Source organism: Salvelinus fontinalis, chromosome 35 (genome assembly GCF_029448725.1).
Source record: "Salvelinus fontinalis isolate EN_2023a chromosome 35, ASM2944872v1, whole genome shotgun sequence".
Classification (NCBI taxonomy): domain Eukaryota; kingdom Metazoa; phylum Chordata; class Actinopteri; order Salmoniformes; family Salmonidae; genus Salvelinus; species Salvelinus fontinalis.
In genome coordinates, this window is record NC_074699.1 from 1,091,199 (window position 1) to 1,109,262 (window position 18,064).

At 45.4% G+C, this 18,064-nt stretch overlaps 1 protein-coding gene across 2 annotated transcripts in view; it reads left to right on the top strand.

Moving 5' to 3' along the window:
• The window catches only part of drd4b (dopamine receptor D4b), a 29,344-nt gene that overhangs the window by 1,810 nt on the left and 9,470 nt on the right, over window positions 1-18,064 (top strand). The window contains exons 2-3 of one of the 2 annotated variants that reach the window (XM_055898911.1): window positions 3,596-3,708; window positions 12,512-13,122. In XM_055898911.1, the coding sequence (XP_055754886.1) occupies window positions 3,596-3,708; window positions 12,512-13,122 (724 nt within the window). The remainder of the gene's footprint in view (window positions 1-3,595; window positions 3,709-12,511; window positions 13,123-18,064) is intronic. The other variant, XM_055898912.1, reaches the window with a different exon arrangement.

Below are 18,064 nucleotides of genomic sequence, written 5' to 3' on the forward strand. Positions count from 1 at the left end.
GTCTTTACTTAGAGAATTAAGGGATGCCTGTGAGAGACCAGTGCCTAAGTCTTCCTAAATTGGGACGCCATTATCTCGTTACAGGAGAGTTGTTACAGCGTGGTAATCTACTGAGCCAGCCAGGCAGAGTGTTAACATGTTGGTATTAACATGTTGTTAGCATTTTGTTATCCATCCTGGTTATTGGTTAACAGTACAGCCTTTAGTTTTTGACGTGTTCACCTGGTGGTGAAGGGCAGTCTGAAAGTCAACTTCATCATACTATTGATAAGACAAGAGAGGCTGATCAATAGTATGGCCAATAGAAGAAAGAGAGAGAGAAAGGGGAGAGTACGGAGACAGATGGGGAGAGAGAGAGAGAAAGGGGAGAGTATGGAGACAGACAGAGAGAGAGAGAGAGAAAGGGGAGAGTATGGAGGCAGACAGAGAGAGAAAGAGAAAGGGGAGAGTGTGGAGACAGACAGAGAAAGAGAAAGGGGAGAGTATGGAGAGAGACAGAGAGAGAGAGAGAGAAAGAGAAAGGGGAGAGTATGGAGAGAGACAGAGAGAGAGAGAGAGAAAGAGAAAGGGGAGAGTATGGAGACAGACAGAGAGAGAGAGAGAGAGAGAGAGAGAGAGAGAGAGAGAGAGAGAGAGAGAGAGAGAGAGAGAGAGGAGAGTATGGAGACAGACAGAGAGAGGAGGTAGAATCAGCAATACACATGGTTTCTGTGATTATGTACGTTTGATCAGGTGTCAAATCGTTAATCTATGTCCACACGTTTTCATAGACATGATGCTGTGTGTTGTGCTCAGTTCCAGGGTGGTGTGTGGTCCCTGAACATGATGCTGTGTGTTGTGTTCAGTTCCAGGGTGGTGTGTGGTCCCTGAACATGATGCTGTGTGTTGTGTTCAGTTCCAGGGTGGTGTGTGGTCCCTGAACATGATGCTGTGTGTTGTGTTCAGTTCCAGGGTGGTGTGTGGTCCCTGGACATGATGCTGTGTGTTGTGTTCAGTTCCAGGGTGGTGTGTGGTCCCTGAACATGATGCTGTGTGTTGTGCTCAGTTCCAGGGTGGTGTGTGGTCCCTGAACATGATGCTGTGTGTTGTGTTCAGTTCCAGGGTGGTGTGTGGTCCCTGAACATGATGCTGTGTGTTGTGCTCAGTTCCAGGGTGGTGTGTGGTCCCTGAACATGATGCTGTGTGTTGTGTTCAGTTCCAGGGTGGTGTGTGGTCCCTGAACATGATGCTGTGTGTTGTGTTCAGTTCCAGGGTGGTGTGTGGTCCCTGAACATGATGCTGTGTGTTGTGTTCAGTTCCAGGGTGGTGTGTGGTCCCTGAACATGATGCTGTGTGTTGTGTTCAGTTCCAGGGTGGTGTGTGGTCCCTGAACATGATGCTGTGTGTTGTGTTCAGTTCCAGGGTGGTGTGTGGTCCCTGAACATGATGCTGTGTGTTGTGTTCAGTTCCAGGGTGGTGTGTGGTCCCTGAACATGATGCTGTGTGTTGTGTTCAGTTCCAGGGTGGTGTGTGGTCCCTGGACATGATGCTGTGTGTTGTGTTCAGTTCCAGGGTGGTGTGTGGTCCCTGAACATGATGCTGTGTGTTGTGTTCAGTTCCAGGGTGGTGTGTGGTCCCTGAACATGATGCTGTGTGTTGTGTTCAGTTCCAGGGTGGTGTGTGGTCCCTGAACATGATGCTGTGTGTTGTGTTCAGTTCCAGGGTGGTGTGTGGTCCCTGGACATGATGCTGTGTGTTGTGTTCAGTTCCAGGGTGGTGTGTGGTCCCTGAACATGATGCTGTGTGTTGTGTTCAGTTCCAGGGTGGTGTGTGGTCCCTGAACATGATGCTGTGTGTTGTGTTCAGTTCCAGGGTGGTGTGTGGTCCCTGAACATGATGCTGTGTGTTGTGTTCAGTTCCAGGGTGGTGTGTGGTCCCTGAACATGATGCTGTGTGTTGTGCTCAGTTCCAGGGTGGTGTGTGGTCCCTGAACATGATGCTGTGTGTTGTGTTCAGTTCCAGGGTGGTGTGTGGTCCCTGAACATGATGCTGTGTGTTGTGTTCAGTTCCAGGGTGGTGTGTGGTCCCTGAACATGATGCTGTGTGTTGTGCTCAGTTCCAGGGTGGTGTGTGGTCCCTGAACATGATGCTGTGTGTTGTGTTCAGTTCCAGGGTGGTGTGTGGTCCCTGAACATGATGCTGTGTGTTGTGTTCAGTTCCAGGGTGGTGTGTGGTCCCTGAACATGATGCTGTGTGTTGTGCTCAGTTCCAGGGTGGTGTGTGGTCCCTGAACATGATGCTGTGTGTTGTGTTCAGTTCCAGGGTGGTGTGTGGTCCCTGAACATGATGCTGTGTGTTGTGTTCAGTTCCAGGGTGGTGTGTGGTCCCTGAACATGATGCTGTGTGTTGTGCTCAGTTCCAGGGTGGTGTGTGGTCCCTGAACATGATGCTGTGTGTTGTGTTCAGTTCCAGGGTGGTGTGTGGTCCCTGAACATGATGCTGTGTGTTGTGTTCAGTTCCAGGGTGGTGTGTGGTCCCTGAACATGATGCTGTGTGTTGTGCTCAGTTCCAGGGTGGTGTGTGGTCCCTGAACATGATGCTGTGTGTTGTGTTCAGTTCCAGGGTGGTGTGTGGTCCCTGAACATGATGCTGTGTGTTGTGTTCAGTTCCAGGGTGGTGTGTGGTCCCTGAACATGATGCTGTGTGTTGTGTTCAGTTCCAGGGTGGTGTGTGGTCCCTGAACATGATGCTGTGTGTTGTGTTCAGTTCCAGGGTGGTGTGTGGTCCCTGAACATGATGCTGTGTGTTGTGCTCAGTTCCAGGGTGGTGTGTGGTCCCTGAACATGATGCTGTGTGTTGTGTTCAGTTCCAGGGTGGTGTGTGGTCCCTGAACATGATGCTGTGTGTTGTGTTCAGTTCCAGGGTGGTGTGTGGTCCCTGGACATGATGCTGTGTGTTGTGTTCAGTTCCAGGGTGGTGTGTGGTCCCTGGACATGATGCTGTGTGTTGTGTTCAGTTCCAGGGTGGTGTGTGGTCCCTGAACATGATGCTGTGTGTTGTGTTCAGTTCCAGGGTGGTGTGTGGTCCCTGAACATGATGCTGTGTGTTGTGTTCAGTTCCAGGGTGGTGTGTGGTCCCTGAACATGATGCTGTGTGTTGTGTTCAGTTCCAGGGTGGTGTGTGGTCCCTGAACATGATGCTGTGTGTTGTGTTCAGTTCCAGGGTGGTGTGTGGTCCCTGAACATGATGCTGTGTGTTGTGTTCAGTTCCAGGGTGGTGTGTGGTCCCTGAACATGATGCTGTGTGTTGTGTTCAGTTCCAGGGTGGTGTGTGGTCCCTGAACATGATGCTGTGTGTTGTGTTCAGTTCCAGGGTGGTGTGTGGTCCCTGAACATGATGCTGTGTGTTGTGTTCAGTTCCAGGGTGGTGTGTGGTCCCTGGACATGATGCTGTGTGTTGTGTTCAGTTCCAGGGTGGTGTGTGGTCCCTGAACATGATGCTGTGTGTTGTGTTCAGTTCCAGGGTGGTGTGTGGTCCCTGAACATGATGCTGTGTGTTGTGTTCAGTTCCAGGGTGGTGTGTGGTCCCTGAACATGATGCTGTGTGTTGTGTTCAGTTCCAGGGTGGTGTGTGGTCCCTGAACATGATGCTGTGTGACGGCCTGATGTCCATGGATGTGATGCTGTGCACAGCCTCCATCTTCAACCTCTGCGCCATCAGCGTCGACAGGTCAGTCAGATACAAGCACACGCACACGCACACGCACGCACGCACACGCACACGCACACGCACGCACGCACGCACGCACGCACACACACACACACACACACACACACACACACACACACACACACATACACACACAGACATGCACACACAGACATGCACACACACACACACACACACACACACACACACACACACACACACACACACACACACACACACACACACACACACACACACACACACACACACACACACAGACACACATAAACACACACACACATAAACACATAAACACATAAAGACACGCATAAAGACACACGCCGAACCCCAGGTCCCTCTACCATTATGGTTGAAGTCGTCAGGTGTTCAGACGAGGTTCTCATTAGACGAGAGAGGTTTTGGGATCCAACTCTGTTAATAAATGATGTAAATATGATGTTTATTTGGTGCTTTACTTTGAACTGTGTATTTCCTGTCCCCGGCTTCCTGTGTAATTATCAACCAACTATCCACATAGTGTCCAGGGCTAACAATATCTGAAGCGTTATCAGAAATACTTCAAAACATTGCGTTGAGTCCATCTAATGAACTGCTTCCTGAAACAGACAGACACATTCCCCAACTGATGTGTGATGCATTAAAAATGTATAAATTGCCATTCATAGCTAGTCAGGACTTGTAGCCTGAATCTCCCTAACAGATAGACACATCTCATCTTCTCCTTACTGAGTCTCTACTTCTAATGGAGTTGAACCCTCTACCTCCTGAGTCTCTACTTCTAATGTTGTTGACCCCTCTACCTCCTGAGTCTCTACTTCTAATGGCGTTGACCCCTCTACCTCCTGAGTCTCTACTTCTAATGGTATTGACCCCTCTACCTCCTGAGTCTCTACTTCTAATGGCGTTGACCCCTCTACCTCCTGAGTCTCTACTTCTAATGGCGTTGACCCCTCTACCTCCTGAGTCTCTACTTCTAATGGTATTGACCTTTACCTCCTGAGTCTCTACTTCTAATGGTATTGACCCCTCTACCTCCTGAGTCTCTACTTCTAATGGTGTTGACCTTTACCTCCTGAGTCTCTACTTCTAATGGCGTTGACCCCTCTACCTCCTGAGTCTCTACTTCTAATGGTATTGACCCCTCTACCTCCTGAGTCTCTACTTCTAATGGTATTGACCCCTCTACCTCCTGAGTCTCTACTTCTAATGGTGTTGACCTTTACCTCCTGAGTCTCTACTTCTAATGGCATTGGCCCCTCTACCTCCTGAGTCTCTACTTCTAATGGTGTTGACCCCTCTACCTCCTGAGTCTCTCTACTTCTAATGGTGTTGACCTCTCTACCTCCTGAGTCTCTCTACTTCTAATGGTGTTGACTCCTCTACCTCCTGAGTCTCTACTTCTAATGGTGTAGACTCCTCTACCTCTTGAGTCTCTCTACTTCTAATGGTGCTGACCCCTCTACCTCCTGAGTCTCTACTTCTAATGGTGTTGACCCCTCTACCTCCTGAGTCTCTACTTCTAATGGTGTTGACCCCTCTACCTCCTGAGTCTCTCTACTTCTAATGGTGTTGACCCCTCTACCTCCTGAGTCTCTCTACTTCTAATGGTGTTGACCCCTCTACCTCCTGAGTCTCTATACTTCTAATGGTGTTGACCCCTCTACCTCCTGAGTCTCTATACTTCTAATGGTGTTGACCCCTCTACCTCCTGAGTCTCTCTACTTCTAATGGTGCTGACCCCTCTACCTCCTGAGTCTCTACTTCTAATGGTGTTGACCCCTCTACCTCCTGAGTCTCTACTTCTAATGGTGTTGACCCCTCTACCTCCTGAGTCTCTCTACTTCTAATGGTGTTGACCCCTCTACCTCCTGAGTCTCTCTACTTCTAATGGTGCTGACCCCTCTACCTCCTGAGTCTCTACTTCTAATGTTGTTGACTCCTCTACCTCCTGAGTCTCTACTTCTAATGGTGTTGACTCCTCTACCTCCTGAGTCTCTACTTCTAATGTTGTTGACCCCTCTACCTCCTGAGTCTCTACTTCTAATGGTGTTGACCCCTCTACCTCCTGAGTCTCTCTACTTCTAATGGTGTTGACCCCTCTACCTCCTGAGTCTCTCTACTTCTAATGGTGTTGACCCCTCTACCTCCTGAGTCTCTACTTCTAATGGTGTTGACCCCTCTACCTCCCGAGTCTCACTACTTCTAATGATGTTGACCCCTCTACCTCCTGAGTATCTACTTCTAATGGTGTTGACCCCTCTACTTCCTGAGTCTCTACTTCTAATGGCGTTGACCCCTCTACCTCCCGAGTCTCTCTACTTCTAATGGTGTTGACCCCTCTACCGCCTGAGTCTCTACTTCTAATGGTGTTGACCCCTCTACCTCCTGAGTCTCTACTTCTAATGGTGTTGACTCCTCTACTTCCTGAGTCTCTACTTCTAATGATGTTGACCCCTCTACCTCCTGAGTCTCTCTACTTCTAATGGTGTTGACCCCTCTATCTCCTGAGTCTCTACTTCTAATGGCGTTGACCCCTCTACCTCCTGAGTCTCTACTTCTAATGGCGTTGACCCCTCTACCTCCTGAGTCTCTACTTCTAATGGTGTTGACCCCTCTACCTCCTGAGTCTCTCTACTTCTAATGGTGTTGACCCCTCTACCTCCTGAGTCTCTACTTCTAATGGTGTTGACCCCTCTACCTCACCTCTCCGTAGCTCAGGGTCTGCTGCTGAGAGATAAATAAACACATTGTGTGAAATGTTGCATAATAGACAGAAAGATGGAAGGGGACCAAACTAAAATCCATTACCTAGTTGGAGAAAAATAAGCCCCGGCATAGCAACGTCTGAAAGCCACCCACAGTGATTCTAATAGATTTATAACATTTTAACATTTTGACCAATTTGAAAGTATAAATATATTTGCATAAATGAATACATTAATTGAATAATGTTTAGCCTCAGTCAATAGTGACCTGATGCAAATGCAAATTCATAACAGAAATAGACTGTTGACGCAAAGGAAACATGTATTATTGTTTATTAACAGGAAAACACTGTAAATAAACAATACACAAGCATACATTTTTTCCTTGTGTCAACAGTCTATTTCTGTTATGAATTTGCATCAGGTCACGATTGAGTTGTTGCATCGGGCTGAGAAACAACCAATTCATGACTTTCACTCAAATCATGCATTTGTATCAATAGAAGTTCTCCACTAAAGCTCAAATTAATCCGAGTGAAGGCATACTGCAGGTAATGGGTCATACTGCAGGTAAAGGGTCATACTGCAGGTAAAGGGTCATACTGCAGGTAAAGGGTCATACTGCAGGTAAAGGGTCATACTGCAGGTAAAGGGTCATACTGCAGGTAAAGGGTCATACTGCAGGTAAAGGGTCATACTGCAGGTAAAGGGTCATACTGCAGGTAAAGGGTCATGCTGCAGTTAAAGGGTCATACTGTAGGTAAAGGGTCATACTGCAGGTAAAGGGTCATACTGCAGGTAAAGGATCATACTGCAGGTAAAGGGTCATACTGCAGGTAATGGGTCATACTGCAGGTAAAGGGTCATACTGCAGGTAAAGGGTCATACTGCAGGTAAAGGGTCATACTGCAGGTAAAGGGTCATACTGCAGGTAATGGGTCATACTGCAGGTAAAGGGTCATACTGCAGGTAAAGGGTCATACTGCAGGTAAAGTCATACTGTAGGGTCCCTCATACTGTAGGTAAAGGGTCATACTGCAGGTAAAGGGTCATACTGTAGGTAAAGGGTCATACTGCAGGTAAAGGTTCATACTGCAGGTAATGGGTCATACTGCAGGTAAAGGATCATACTGCAGGTAAAGGGTCATACTGCAGGTAATGGGTCATACTGCAGGTAAAGGATCATACTGCAGGTAAAGGGTCATACTGCAGGTAAAGGGTCATACTGCAGGTAAAGGGTCATACTGTAGGTAAAGGGTCATACTGCAGGTAAAGGTTCATACTGCAGGTAATGGGTCATACTGCAGGTAAAGGGTCGAACTGTAGGTAAAGGATCATACTGTAGGTAAAGGGTCATACTGCAGGTAAAGGATCATACTGTAGGTAAAGCGTCATACTGTAGGTAAAGGGTCATACTGCAGGCAAAGTCATACTGTAAGTAAAGTCATACTGTATGTAAATGTCAATCTCTAGGTCAAGGGTCAAACTTTAGGTAAAGGGTCATACTGTAGGTAAAGGGTCATACTGCAGGTAAAGGGGCATACTGCAGGTAAAGGATCATACTGCAGGTAAATGGTCATACTGCAGGTAATGGGTCATACTGCAGGTAAAGGGTCATACTGCAGGTAAAGGGTCATACTGCAGGTAAAGGGTCATACTGCAGGTAAAGGGTCATACTGCAGGTAAAGTCATACTGTAGGGTCCCTCATACTGTAGGTAAAGGGTCATACTGCAGGTAAAGGGTCATACTGTGGGTAAAGGGTCATACTGCAGGTAAAGGTTCATACTGCAGGTAATGGGTCATACTGCAGGTAAAGGATCATACTGCAGGTAAAGGGTCATACTGCAGGTAAAGGGTCATACTGCAGGTAAAGGGTCATACTGCAGGTAATGGGTCATACTGTAGGTAAAGGATCATACTGCAGGTAAAGGGTCATACTGCAGGTAAAGGGTCATACTGCAGGTAAAGGGTCATACTGCAGGTAATGGGTCATACTGCAGGTAAAGGATCATACTGCAGGTAAAGGGTCATACTGCAGGTAAAGGGTCATACTGCAGGTAAAGGGTCATACTGTAGGTAAAGGGTCATACTGCAGGTAAAGGATCATACTGCAGGTAAAGGGTCATACTGCAGGTAAAGGGTCATACTGTAGGTAAAGGGTCATACTGCAGGTAAAGGGTCATACTGCAGGTAAAGGGTCATACTGCAGGTAAAGGTTCATACTGCAGGTAAAGGGTCATACTGCAGGTAAAGGGTCATACTGCAGGTAAAGGGTCATACTGCAGGTAAAGGGTCGAACTGTAGGTAAAGGATCATACTGTAGGTAAAGGGTCATACTGCAGGTAAAGGATCATACTGTAGGTAAAGGGTCATACTGCAGGCAAAGTCATACTGTAAGTAAAGTCATACTGTATGTAAATGTCAATCTCTAGGTCAAGGGTCAAACTTTAGGTAAAGGGTCATACTGTAGGTAAAGGGTCATACTGCAGGTAAAGGGTCACACTGTAGGTAAAGGGTCATACTGTAGGTAAAGGGTCACACTGTAGGTACAGGTCATACTGTAGGTAAAGTCATACTGTAGGGTCCCTCATACTGTGGGTAAAGTCATACTGTAGGTAAAGGGTCATACTGTAGGTAAAGTCATACTGTAGGTAAAGGGTCATGCTGTAGCTGAAGGGTCAAACTGTAGCTGAAGGGTCATACTGTAGGTAAAGTCATACTGTAGGTATGGGGTCATACTGTAGGTATGGGGTCATACTGTAGGTAAAGGGTCATACTGTAGGTAAAGGGTCATACTGTAGGTAAAGTCATACTGTAGGTAAAGGTCCTTTGTCACTAAAGAGTCTCTACTTGCGATGATAGGTGTTTTTTAATATATAAACTTGTATTTACATTAGTTGAATGTACTAGTTGTAAGTCGCTCTGGATAAGAACCTCTCCTAAATGACTAAAATGTTCATATAAAATGTCTCTCTCCCTCTGTGCAGCTCCACCTTGCCATCTGGTAGGCTTAGTGGACATGGTCACTGGTGTAAAGTAACTCAGTAAAAATACTTTCAAGTACTACTTAAGTAGTTTTGGGAGGTATCTGTGCTTTACTTTACTATTCATATTTTTGACTACTTTTACTTTTACTTCACTACATTCCTGAAGAAAATAAAGTACTTTTTACTCTATACGTTTTCCCCGACACCCAAAAGTACTCGTTACATATCGAATGTTCATCCGGGACAGCAATATGGTCCAATCCACTCACCTTTCAATATAGAGTGTTGTCATCCCTACTGCCTCTTATCTGGTGGACTCACTAAACACAAACACTGGTTTTGTAAATGATGTCTATTTGTTGGAGTGAGCTCCGTGCTGTCTCAGAAAATAAATACAACTTGTGCCGTCTGGTTTGCTTAATAATATAAGGATTTTGATGTATAGCGTTTAATTTGACTTTTTACTTTATAACAAAGTACCAGATACTTTTAGACTTTTACTCAAGTATTGTTTGACTGGGTGACTTTCACTTTGACTTGAGTCATTTTCTATGTTTACTTTTACTCAAGTATGAGAATTGAGAACTTTTTCCACCACCGGACAGGGTCAAAGGTCACTTGTGTCGTGATCACTAAACAGTCTCTCTCCTCCTCCAGGATCATCCCTGTGTCCATCCCTCTGAAAGACCACAGGAACTCTAGTTAGAGGCCCCATATGATCACTAAAGACCACCTTGTGATTTCTCACTCTCTCTCTCTCTCTCCAATTTCAATTTAAGGGACTTTATTGGCATGGGAAACATATGTTAACATTGCCAAAGCAAGTGAAATAGATAATAAATAAAAGTGAAATAAATCATACAAATTTAACAATAAACATTACACTCACAAAAGTTCCAGAAGAATACAAACATTTCAAATGTCATATTATGTCTATATACAGTGTTGTAACGATGTGCAAATAGTTAAAGTACAAAAGGGAAAATAAATAAGCATAAATATGGGTTGTATTTACAATGGTGTTTGTTCTTCACTGGTTGCCCTTTTCTTGTGGCAACAGGTCACAAATCTTGCTGCAGTGATGTCACACTGTGGTATTTCACCCAATAGATATGGGAGTTTATCAAAATTGGATTTGTTTTCGAAGTCTTCGTGGGTCTGTGTAATCTGAGTGAAATATGTGCCTCTATGGTCATAATTTGGCAGGAGGTTAGGAAGTGTAGCTCAGTTTCCACCTCATTTTGTTGGCAGTGTGCACATAGCCTGTCTTCTCTTGAGAGCCAGGTCTGCCTACGGCGGCCTTTCTCAATAGCAAGGCTATGCTCACTGAGTCTCTAGGTAGTCAAAGCTTTCCTTAAGTTTGGGTCAGTCACAGTGGTCAGGTATTCTTCCTGACACGTGGGCTCCAACTCCGGCCTCTAGGTCACCAGGCTGCTCGTTATGGCGCACACCTGTCACCATCGTTACGCACACCTGCACGTCATCAGACTCACCTGGACTCCATCACCTCCCCGATTACCTTCCCTATATATGTCACTCCCTTTTGGTTTCTTCCCCAGGTGTTATTGTTTCTGTTCCTGTGTCATGTCTGTGTTTCGTATTTAGTTGCATTTATTTATTAAAAACACTCACTGAACTTGCTTCCTGACTCTCGGCGTACTCTCCCGACTCTTTTTGTTTTCTCATGATTTGGTCGGGTCTAATTGTGTTGCTGTCCTGGGGCTCTGTGGGGTCTGTTTGTGTTTGTGAACAGAGCCCTAGGACCAGCTTGCTTAGGGGACTCTTCTCCAGGTCCATCTCTCTGTAGGTGATGGCTTTGTTATGTAAGGTTTGGGAATCGCTTCCTTTTAGGTGGTTGTAGAATTTAAGGGCTCTTTTCTGGATTTTGATAATTAGCTGGTATCGTCCTAATTCTGCTCTGCATGCATTATTTGGTGTTCTACGTTGTACACAGAGGATATTTTTTTTAGAATTCTACATGCAGAGTGTCAATTTGGTGTTTGTCCCATTTTGTGAAATCTTGGTTGGTGAGCGGACCCCAGACCTCACAACCATAAAGGGCAATGGGTTCTATAACTGATTCAAGTATTTTTAGCCAGATCCTAATTGGTGTGTCGAATGTTATGGTCCTCTTGATGGCATAGAAGGTACTTCTTGCCTTGTCTCTCAGATCGTTCACAGCTTTGTGGAAGTTACCTGTGGCGCTGATGTTTAGGCCAAGTTATGTATAGTTGTTTTGTGTGCTCTAGGGCAACGGTGTCTAGATGGAATTTTGTATTTGTTGTCCTGGCAACTGGACTTTTTTTGGAACACCATTATTTTTGTCTTACTGTCAGGACCCAGGTCTGACAGAATCTGTGCAGAAGATCTAGGTGCTGCTGTAGGCCCTCCTTGGCTGGGGACAGAAGCACCAGATCATCAGCAAACAGTAGACATTTAACTTCAGATTCTAGTAGGGTGAGACCGGGTGCTGCAGACGGTTGCCCGCGCCTATTTGTTTATATATATGTTGAAGAGGGTGGGGCTTTATCTGCATGCCTGGGCCCTGTGGAAAGAAATGTTTGTTTTTTGCCAACTTTAACCGCACACTTGTGTGTGTACATGGATTTTATAATGTCGGATGTTTTTCCCCAACACCACTTTCCATCAATTTGTACAACCCTCGTGCCAAATTGAGAGAACGTAGGGTCAATTAGGGTGTGCAGGGTGAATACATGGTCTGTCGTATGGTAATTTGGTAAAAAGCCTATTTGACATTTGCTTATTGTTTATGCTGTGGAAATGTCGCATCTGCTGTTAATGATAATGCAGAGGATTTTCCCAAGGTTGCTGTTGACGCATATTCCACGGTAGTTATCGGGGTCAAATTTGTCTCCACTTTTGTGGATTGGGGTGATCAGTCCTTGGTTCCAAATATTGGGGGAGATGCCAGAGCTGAGAATGATGTTAAAGAGTTTAACAATAGCCAAATTGAGTTTGTGGTCTGTATATTTCATCATTTCATTGAGGATACCATCAACCCCACAGGCCTTTTTGGGTTGGAGGTTTTTGTATTTTGTCCTGTAGTTCATTCAATGTAAATGTAATTCTCTCTCTCGCTCTCCCCCCAGGTTCATTGCTGTGTCAATCCCTCTGAACTACAACAGGAAGCACGTTGACCAGCGTCAGATCATCCTGCTGTCAGGCACCTGGCTCATAGCCCTGGCCGTGGCCTCCCCCGTCATGTTGGGTATCAACAACATCCCCCAGCGGGACCCCACCGAGTGTAAACTGGAAGATGACAACTATGTGGTCTACTCCTCTGTCTGCTCCTTCTTCATCCCCTGCCCCATCATGCTCCTCCTCTACTTCGGCATGTTCCAGGGCCTGAAGAGGTGGGAGGAGGCGCGCAAGGCCAAGCTGAGGAACAGCATCCAGACATGTAGGAAGCTTCAGCATGCAGCCGCAGCCTCCGCCATGCCAACCTCAGGTACCATCCCCGGGCCGCTGCCCATGCCCCTGCCCAGGATCATCGAGAGGGACCTGGCTCAAGCCCGGCTGGGGCTGGAGGATACCGATGACTATCTGCAGCCGGACTGCCCCCCGTTCCCCTCGGCGTACAGGGAGAGGATCAGCTCCGTGCCGTCCATCTCCTACCAGCAGAAGCCGCCGCAGAAGAGGAAGCGAGCCAAAATCAACGGCAGGGAGAGGAAGGCCATGAGGGTTCTTCCTGTTGTGGTGGGTAAGTGCCACAGATTAAAGTTACAGACTTGTCAAAAAGTTGTCAAAAACTCACAAAGGCTCCCCTGACTTGTCAAAATGAATAAGTTCCCCTCAAACCTGTCAAAAAACTTACAAAGGTTTCCTTCAAAACTTCAGAGTCAGAGTGCTATGAGTCAGAATCAAGTTTCAAGGTCTTTGTGACTGACTCAAGTCTCCATCTCTGCTTCCCCCCTTTCTCTTTTCTACTGAGGGCTCATAGGGTAGGTTCTGACTGGTCGTGATCAGACCTGGGTCAAATACATGTTTTGGGCGCATACTGTATAAACCCCTTATGGCCGGCCTCAAAGCACACATTGCTTTCTCCAAAGGCTTAAATAAAAAATAAATATATATATACACTGCTCAAAAAAATAAAGGGAACACTTAAACAACACAATGTAACTCCAAGTCAATCACACTTCTGTGAAATCAAACTGTCCACTTAGGAAGCAACACTGATTGACAATAAATTTCACATGCTGTTGTGCAAATGGGATAGACAAAAGGTGGAAATTATAGGCAATTAGCAAGACACCCCCAATAAAGGAGTGATTCTACAGGTGGTGACCACAGACCACTTCTCAGTTCCTATGCTTCCTGGCTGATGTTTTGGTCACTTTTGAATGCTGACGGTGCTCTCACTCTAGTGGTAGCATGAGACGGAGTTTACAACCCACACAAGTGGCTGAGGTAGTGCAGTTCATCCAGGATGGCACATCAATGCGAGCTGTGGCAAGAAGGTTTGCTGTGTCTGTCAGCGTAGTGTCCAGAGCATGGAGGCGCTACCAGGAGACAGGCCAGTACACCAGGAGACGTGGAGGAGGCCGTAGGATGGCAACAACCCAGCAGCAGGACCGCTACCTCCGCCTTTGTGCAAGGAGGATTAAAAGCTAGACTAGACAGTCACTATCAGATAGTCCTGAGAACCGGTTCTCCAGTCATAATGACAGGCTACAGGATGAAAGTATTGTGTTTCCAGCTTCTGATTCACTGACCTGCTTATTAAATGGATGATAATGTTCATCAAACCAGGACCTGGAAATTGATAGAAATGTTCAGTCGTGAGATGAAGTGATGAAAATGATTAAATACCCAGCAGGCCACGCTGGTCTGAAATGATGTCATTCTCTTATTTGAACCAGTTTGGCCCTCTGGGAGAGTATTGCGTTTCGGGCCTCTCTGGACTCACACTGACCTGGAAATTGATTAAGGGGCCCTAACGGTCTAAATGGAAATGATGCGGTGATATACCTAAGGGGGGGGGGGGGGGGATTCTCTATCTCTCATTTCTGGAGTTATTCACTTTTTTTTGGGCCACAGGATCATCATTCATGAATAATTTGAGGTGGTTGAGTCATTTTCTCAGTGTCAGGCTGATGAGGTGCATTTTTGATGAAACATGCACTATGTTTGAGTGGTGGATGCTGGTGGCACATCATCTTCATCGGTGAGAGAAAAACTAAATCCTTCTATAAAAAGGTGTCCTGCAGTGCTCTCATGGCTTCCTGATCTGTCATAATGAACTGGTTCACACTTTTATTTAAAAAAAAGCTTTCAAAAGAGGTTATTTGGCTGTCCTAATAGGAGAACCCCTTTTGAAGAACCTTTTTGGGTTCTGGGTAGAACCCTCTGTGGAAAAGGGTTCTACATGGAACCCAAAGGGTTCTGCTTGGAAAAGGACAATCAAATAACCTTTTTAGGTAGAACTGTAAGTGTGGTGTGCCTCCTGCCATGAGCTACTTTAATATTTAAATTATTTAATGGGAGAAACAACCTTTCTAATGTACAATGATGAGAATGCTATAGTGTTGACAGCAGATACACAGCCTGTTAGGAGAATGCTACAGTGTTAACAGCAGATACACAGCCTGTTAGGAGAATACAGAATGCTACAGTATTAACAGCAGATACACAGCTGTTAGGAGAATGCTACAGTGTTGACAGCAGATACACAGCTGTTAGGAGAATGCTACAGTGTTGACAGCAGATACACAGCTGTTAGGAGAATGCTACAGTGTTGACAGCAGATACACAGCCTGTTAGGAGAATACAGAATGCTACAGTATTGACAGCAGATACACAGCCTGTTAGGAGAATGCTACAGTGTTGACAGCAGATACACAGCCTGTTAGGAGAATACAGAATGCTACAGTGTTAACAGCAGATACACAGCCTGTTAGGAGAATACAGAATGCTACAGTGTTGACAGCAGATACACAGCGTGTTAGGAGAATGCTACAGTATTGACAGCAGATACACAGCCTGTTAGGAGAATACAGAATGCTACACTGTTGACAGCAGATACACAGCTGTTAGGAGAATGCTACAGTGTTAACAGCAGATACACAGCTGTTAGGAGAATGCTACAGTGTTGACAGCAGATACACAGCCTGTTAGGAGAATGCTACAGTGTTGACAGCAGATACACAGCGTGTTAGGAGAATGCTACAGTGTTGACAGCAGATACGCAGCTTGTTAGGAGAATGCTACAGTGTTGACAGCAGATACACAGTGTGTTAGGAGAATGCTACAGTGTTGACAGCAGATACGCAGCTTGTTAGGAGAATGCTACAGTGTTGACAGCAGATACACAGCTGTTAGGAGAATGCTACAGTGTTGACAGCAGATACACAGCCTTTTAGGAGAATGCTACAGTGTTGACAGCAGATACACAGCCTTTTAGGAGAATGCTACAGTGTTGACAGCAGATACACAGCCTTTTAGGAGAATGCTACAGTATTGACAGCAGATACACAGCTGTTAGGAGAATGCTACAGTGTTGACAGCAGATACACAGCTGTTAGGAGAATGCTACAGTGTTGACAGCAGATACACAGCGTGTTAGGAGAATGCTACAGTGTTGACAGAAGATACGCAGCTTGTTAGGAGAATGCTACAGTGTTGACAGCAGATACACAGCCTGTTAGGAGAATGCTACAGTATTGACAGCAGATACACATCCTGTTAGGAGAATACAGAATGCTACAGTGTTGACAGCAGATACACAGCATGTTAGGAGAATACAGAATGCTACAGTGTTGACAGCAGATACACAGCCTGTTAGGAGAATGCTACAGTGTTGACAGCAGATACACAGCGTGTTAGGAGAATACAGAATGCTACAGTATTGACAGCAGATACACAGCCTGTTAGGAGAATGCTAGTGTTGACAGCAGATACGCAGCTTGTTAGGAGAATACAGAATGCTACAGTGTTGACAGCAGATACACAGCTGTTAGGAGAATGCTACAGTGTTGACAGCAGATACGCAGCTTGTTAGGAGAATACAGAATGCTACAGTGTTGACAGCAGATACACAGCCTGTTAGGAGAATACAGAATGCTACAGTGTTGACAGCAGATACACAGCCTGTTAGGAGAATACAGAATGCTACAGTATTGACAGCAGATCAACAGCTTGTTATGAGAATGCTACAGTGTTAAGAGCAGATACACAGCCTGTTAGGAGAATACAGAATGCTACAGTGTTAACAGCAGATACACAGCTTGTTAGGAGAATGCTACAGTGTTAACAGCAGATACACAGCCTGTTAGGAGAATACAGAATGCTACAGTGTTAACAGCAGATACACAGCCTGTTAGGAGAATACAGAATGCTACAGTGTTGACAGCAGATACGCAGCTTGTTAGGAGAATACAGAATGCTACAGTGTTGACAGCAGATACACAGCCTGTTAGGAGAATGCTACAGTGTTAACAGCAGATACACAGCCTGTTAGGAGAATGCAGAATGCTACACTGTTGACAGCAGATACACAGCCTGTTAGGAAAATACAGAATGCTACAGTATTGACAGCAGATACACAGTCTGTTAGGAAAATACAGAATGCTACACTGTTGACAGCAGATACACAGTCTGTTAGGAAAATACAGAATGCTATAGTGTTAATAGCAGATACACAGCTTGTTAGGAGAATGCAGAATGCTACAGTGTTAACAGCAGATACACAGCCTGTTAAGACAATACAGAATGATACAGTGTTAACAGCAGATACACAGCTTGTTAAGACAATACAGAATGCTACACTGTTGACAGCAGATACACAGCTGTTAGGAGAATGCTACACTGTTGACAGCAGATACACAGCTGTTAGGAGAATGCTACAGTATTGACAGCAGATACACAGCTTGTTAGGAGAATGCTACACTGTTGACAGCAGATACACAGCCTGTTAGGAGAATGCAGAATGCTACACTGTTGACAGCAGATACACAGCCTGTTAGGAGAATGCAGAATGCTACAGTGTTAACAGCAGATACACAGCTTGTTAGGAGAATGCAGAATGCTACACTGTTGACAGCAGATACACAGCTTGTTAGGAGAATGCAGAATGCTACAGTGTTAACAGCAGATACACAGCTTGTTAGGAGAATGCAGAATGCTACAGTGTTAACAGCAGATACACAGCTTGTTAAGACAATACAGAATACTACACTGTTGACAGCAGATACACAGCTTGTTAGGAGAATGCTACACTGTTGACAGCAGATGCTAAATGATTATGCACTTATCATCAATAATGAAACGTTAATGATAAGTAATGATAAGCAACGACATGTTGTCGTCAAGCAACACGACTAAATGGTTAAACACGTTAAAAACATTTACTAATCAAATCATACCAAAGGTCATCAAACCCAGCCAATAGCTAATATACATTGGAGGCTGTGGTATTTACTAAACCCAAATTAGGAAAGCCCTTGGATATCAGTAGCATCTTATCGGAGAAACTGATGACGAGGGACTACACTTTATCATGTAGGGTCCTGTAGACTTCACTGTGTTGCAGCCAGGCAACATAACTAAGGTAAAGGTCTGTAGTCATCAGATGCTAGGTCTGACAGAAGGTCTGTAGTCATCAGATGCTAGGTCTGACAGAAGGTCTGTAGTCATCAGATGCT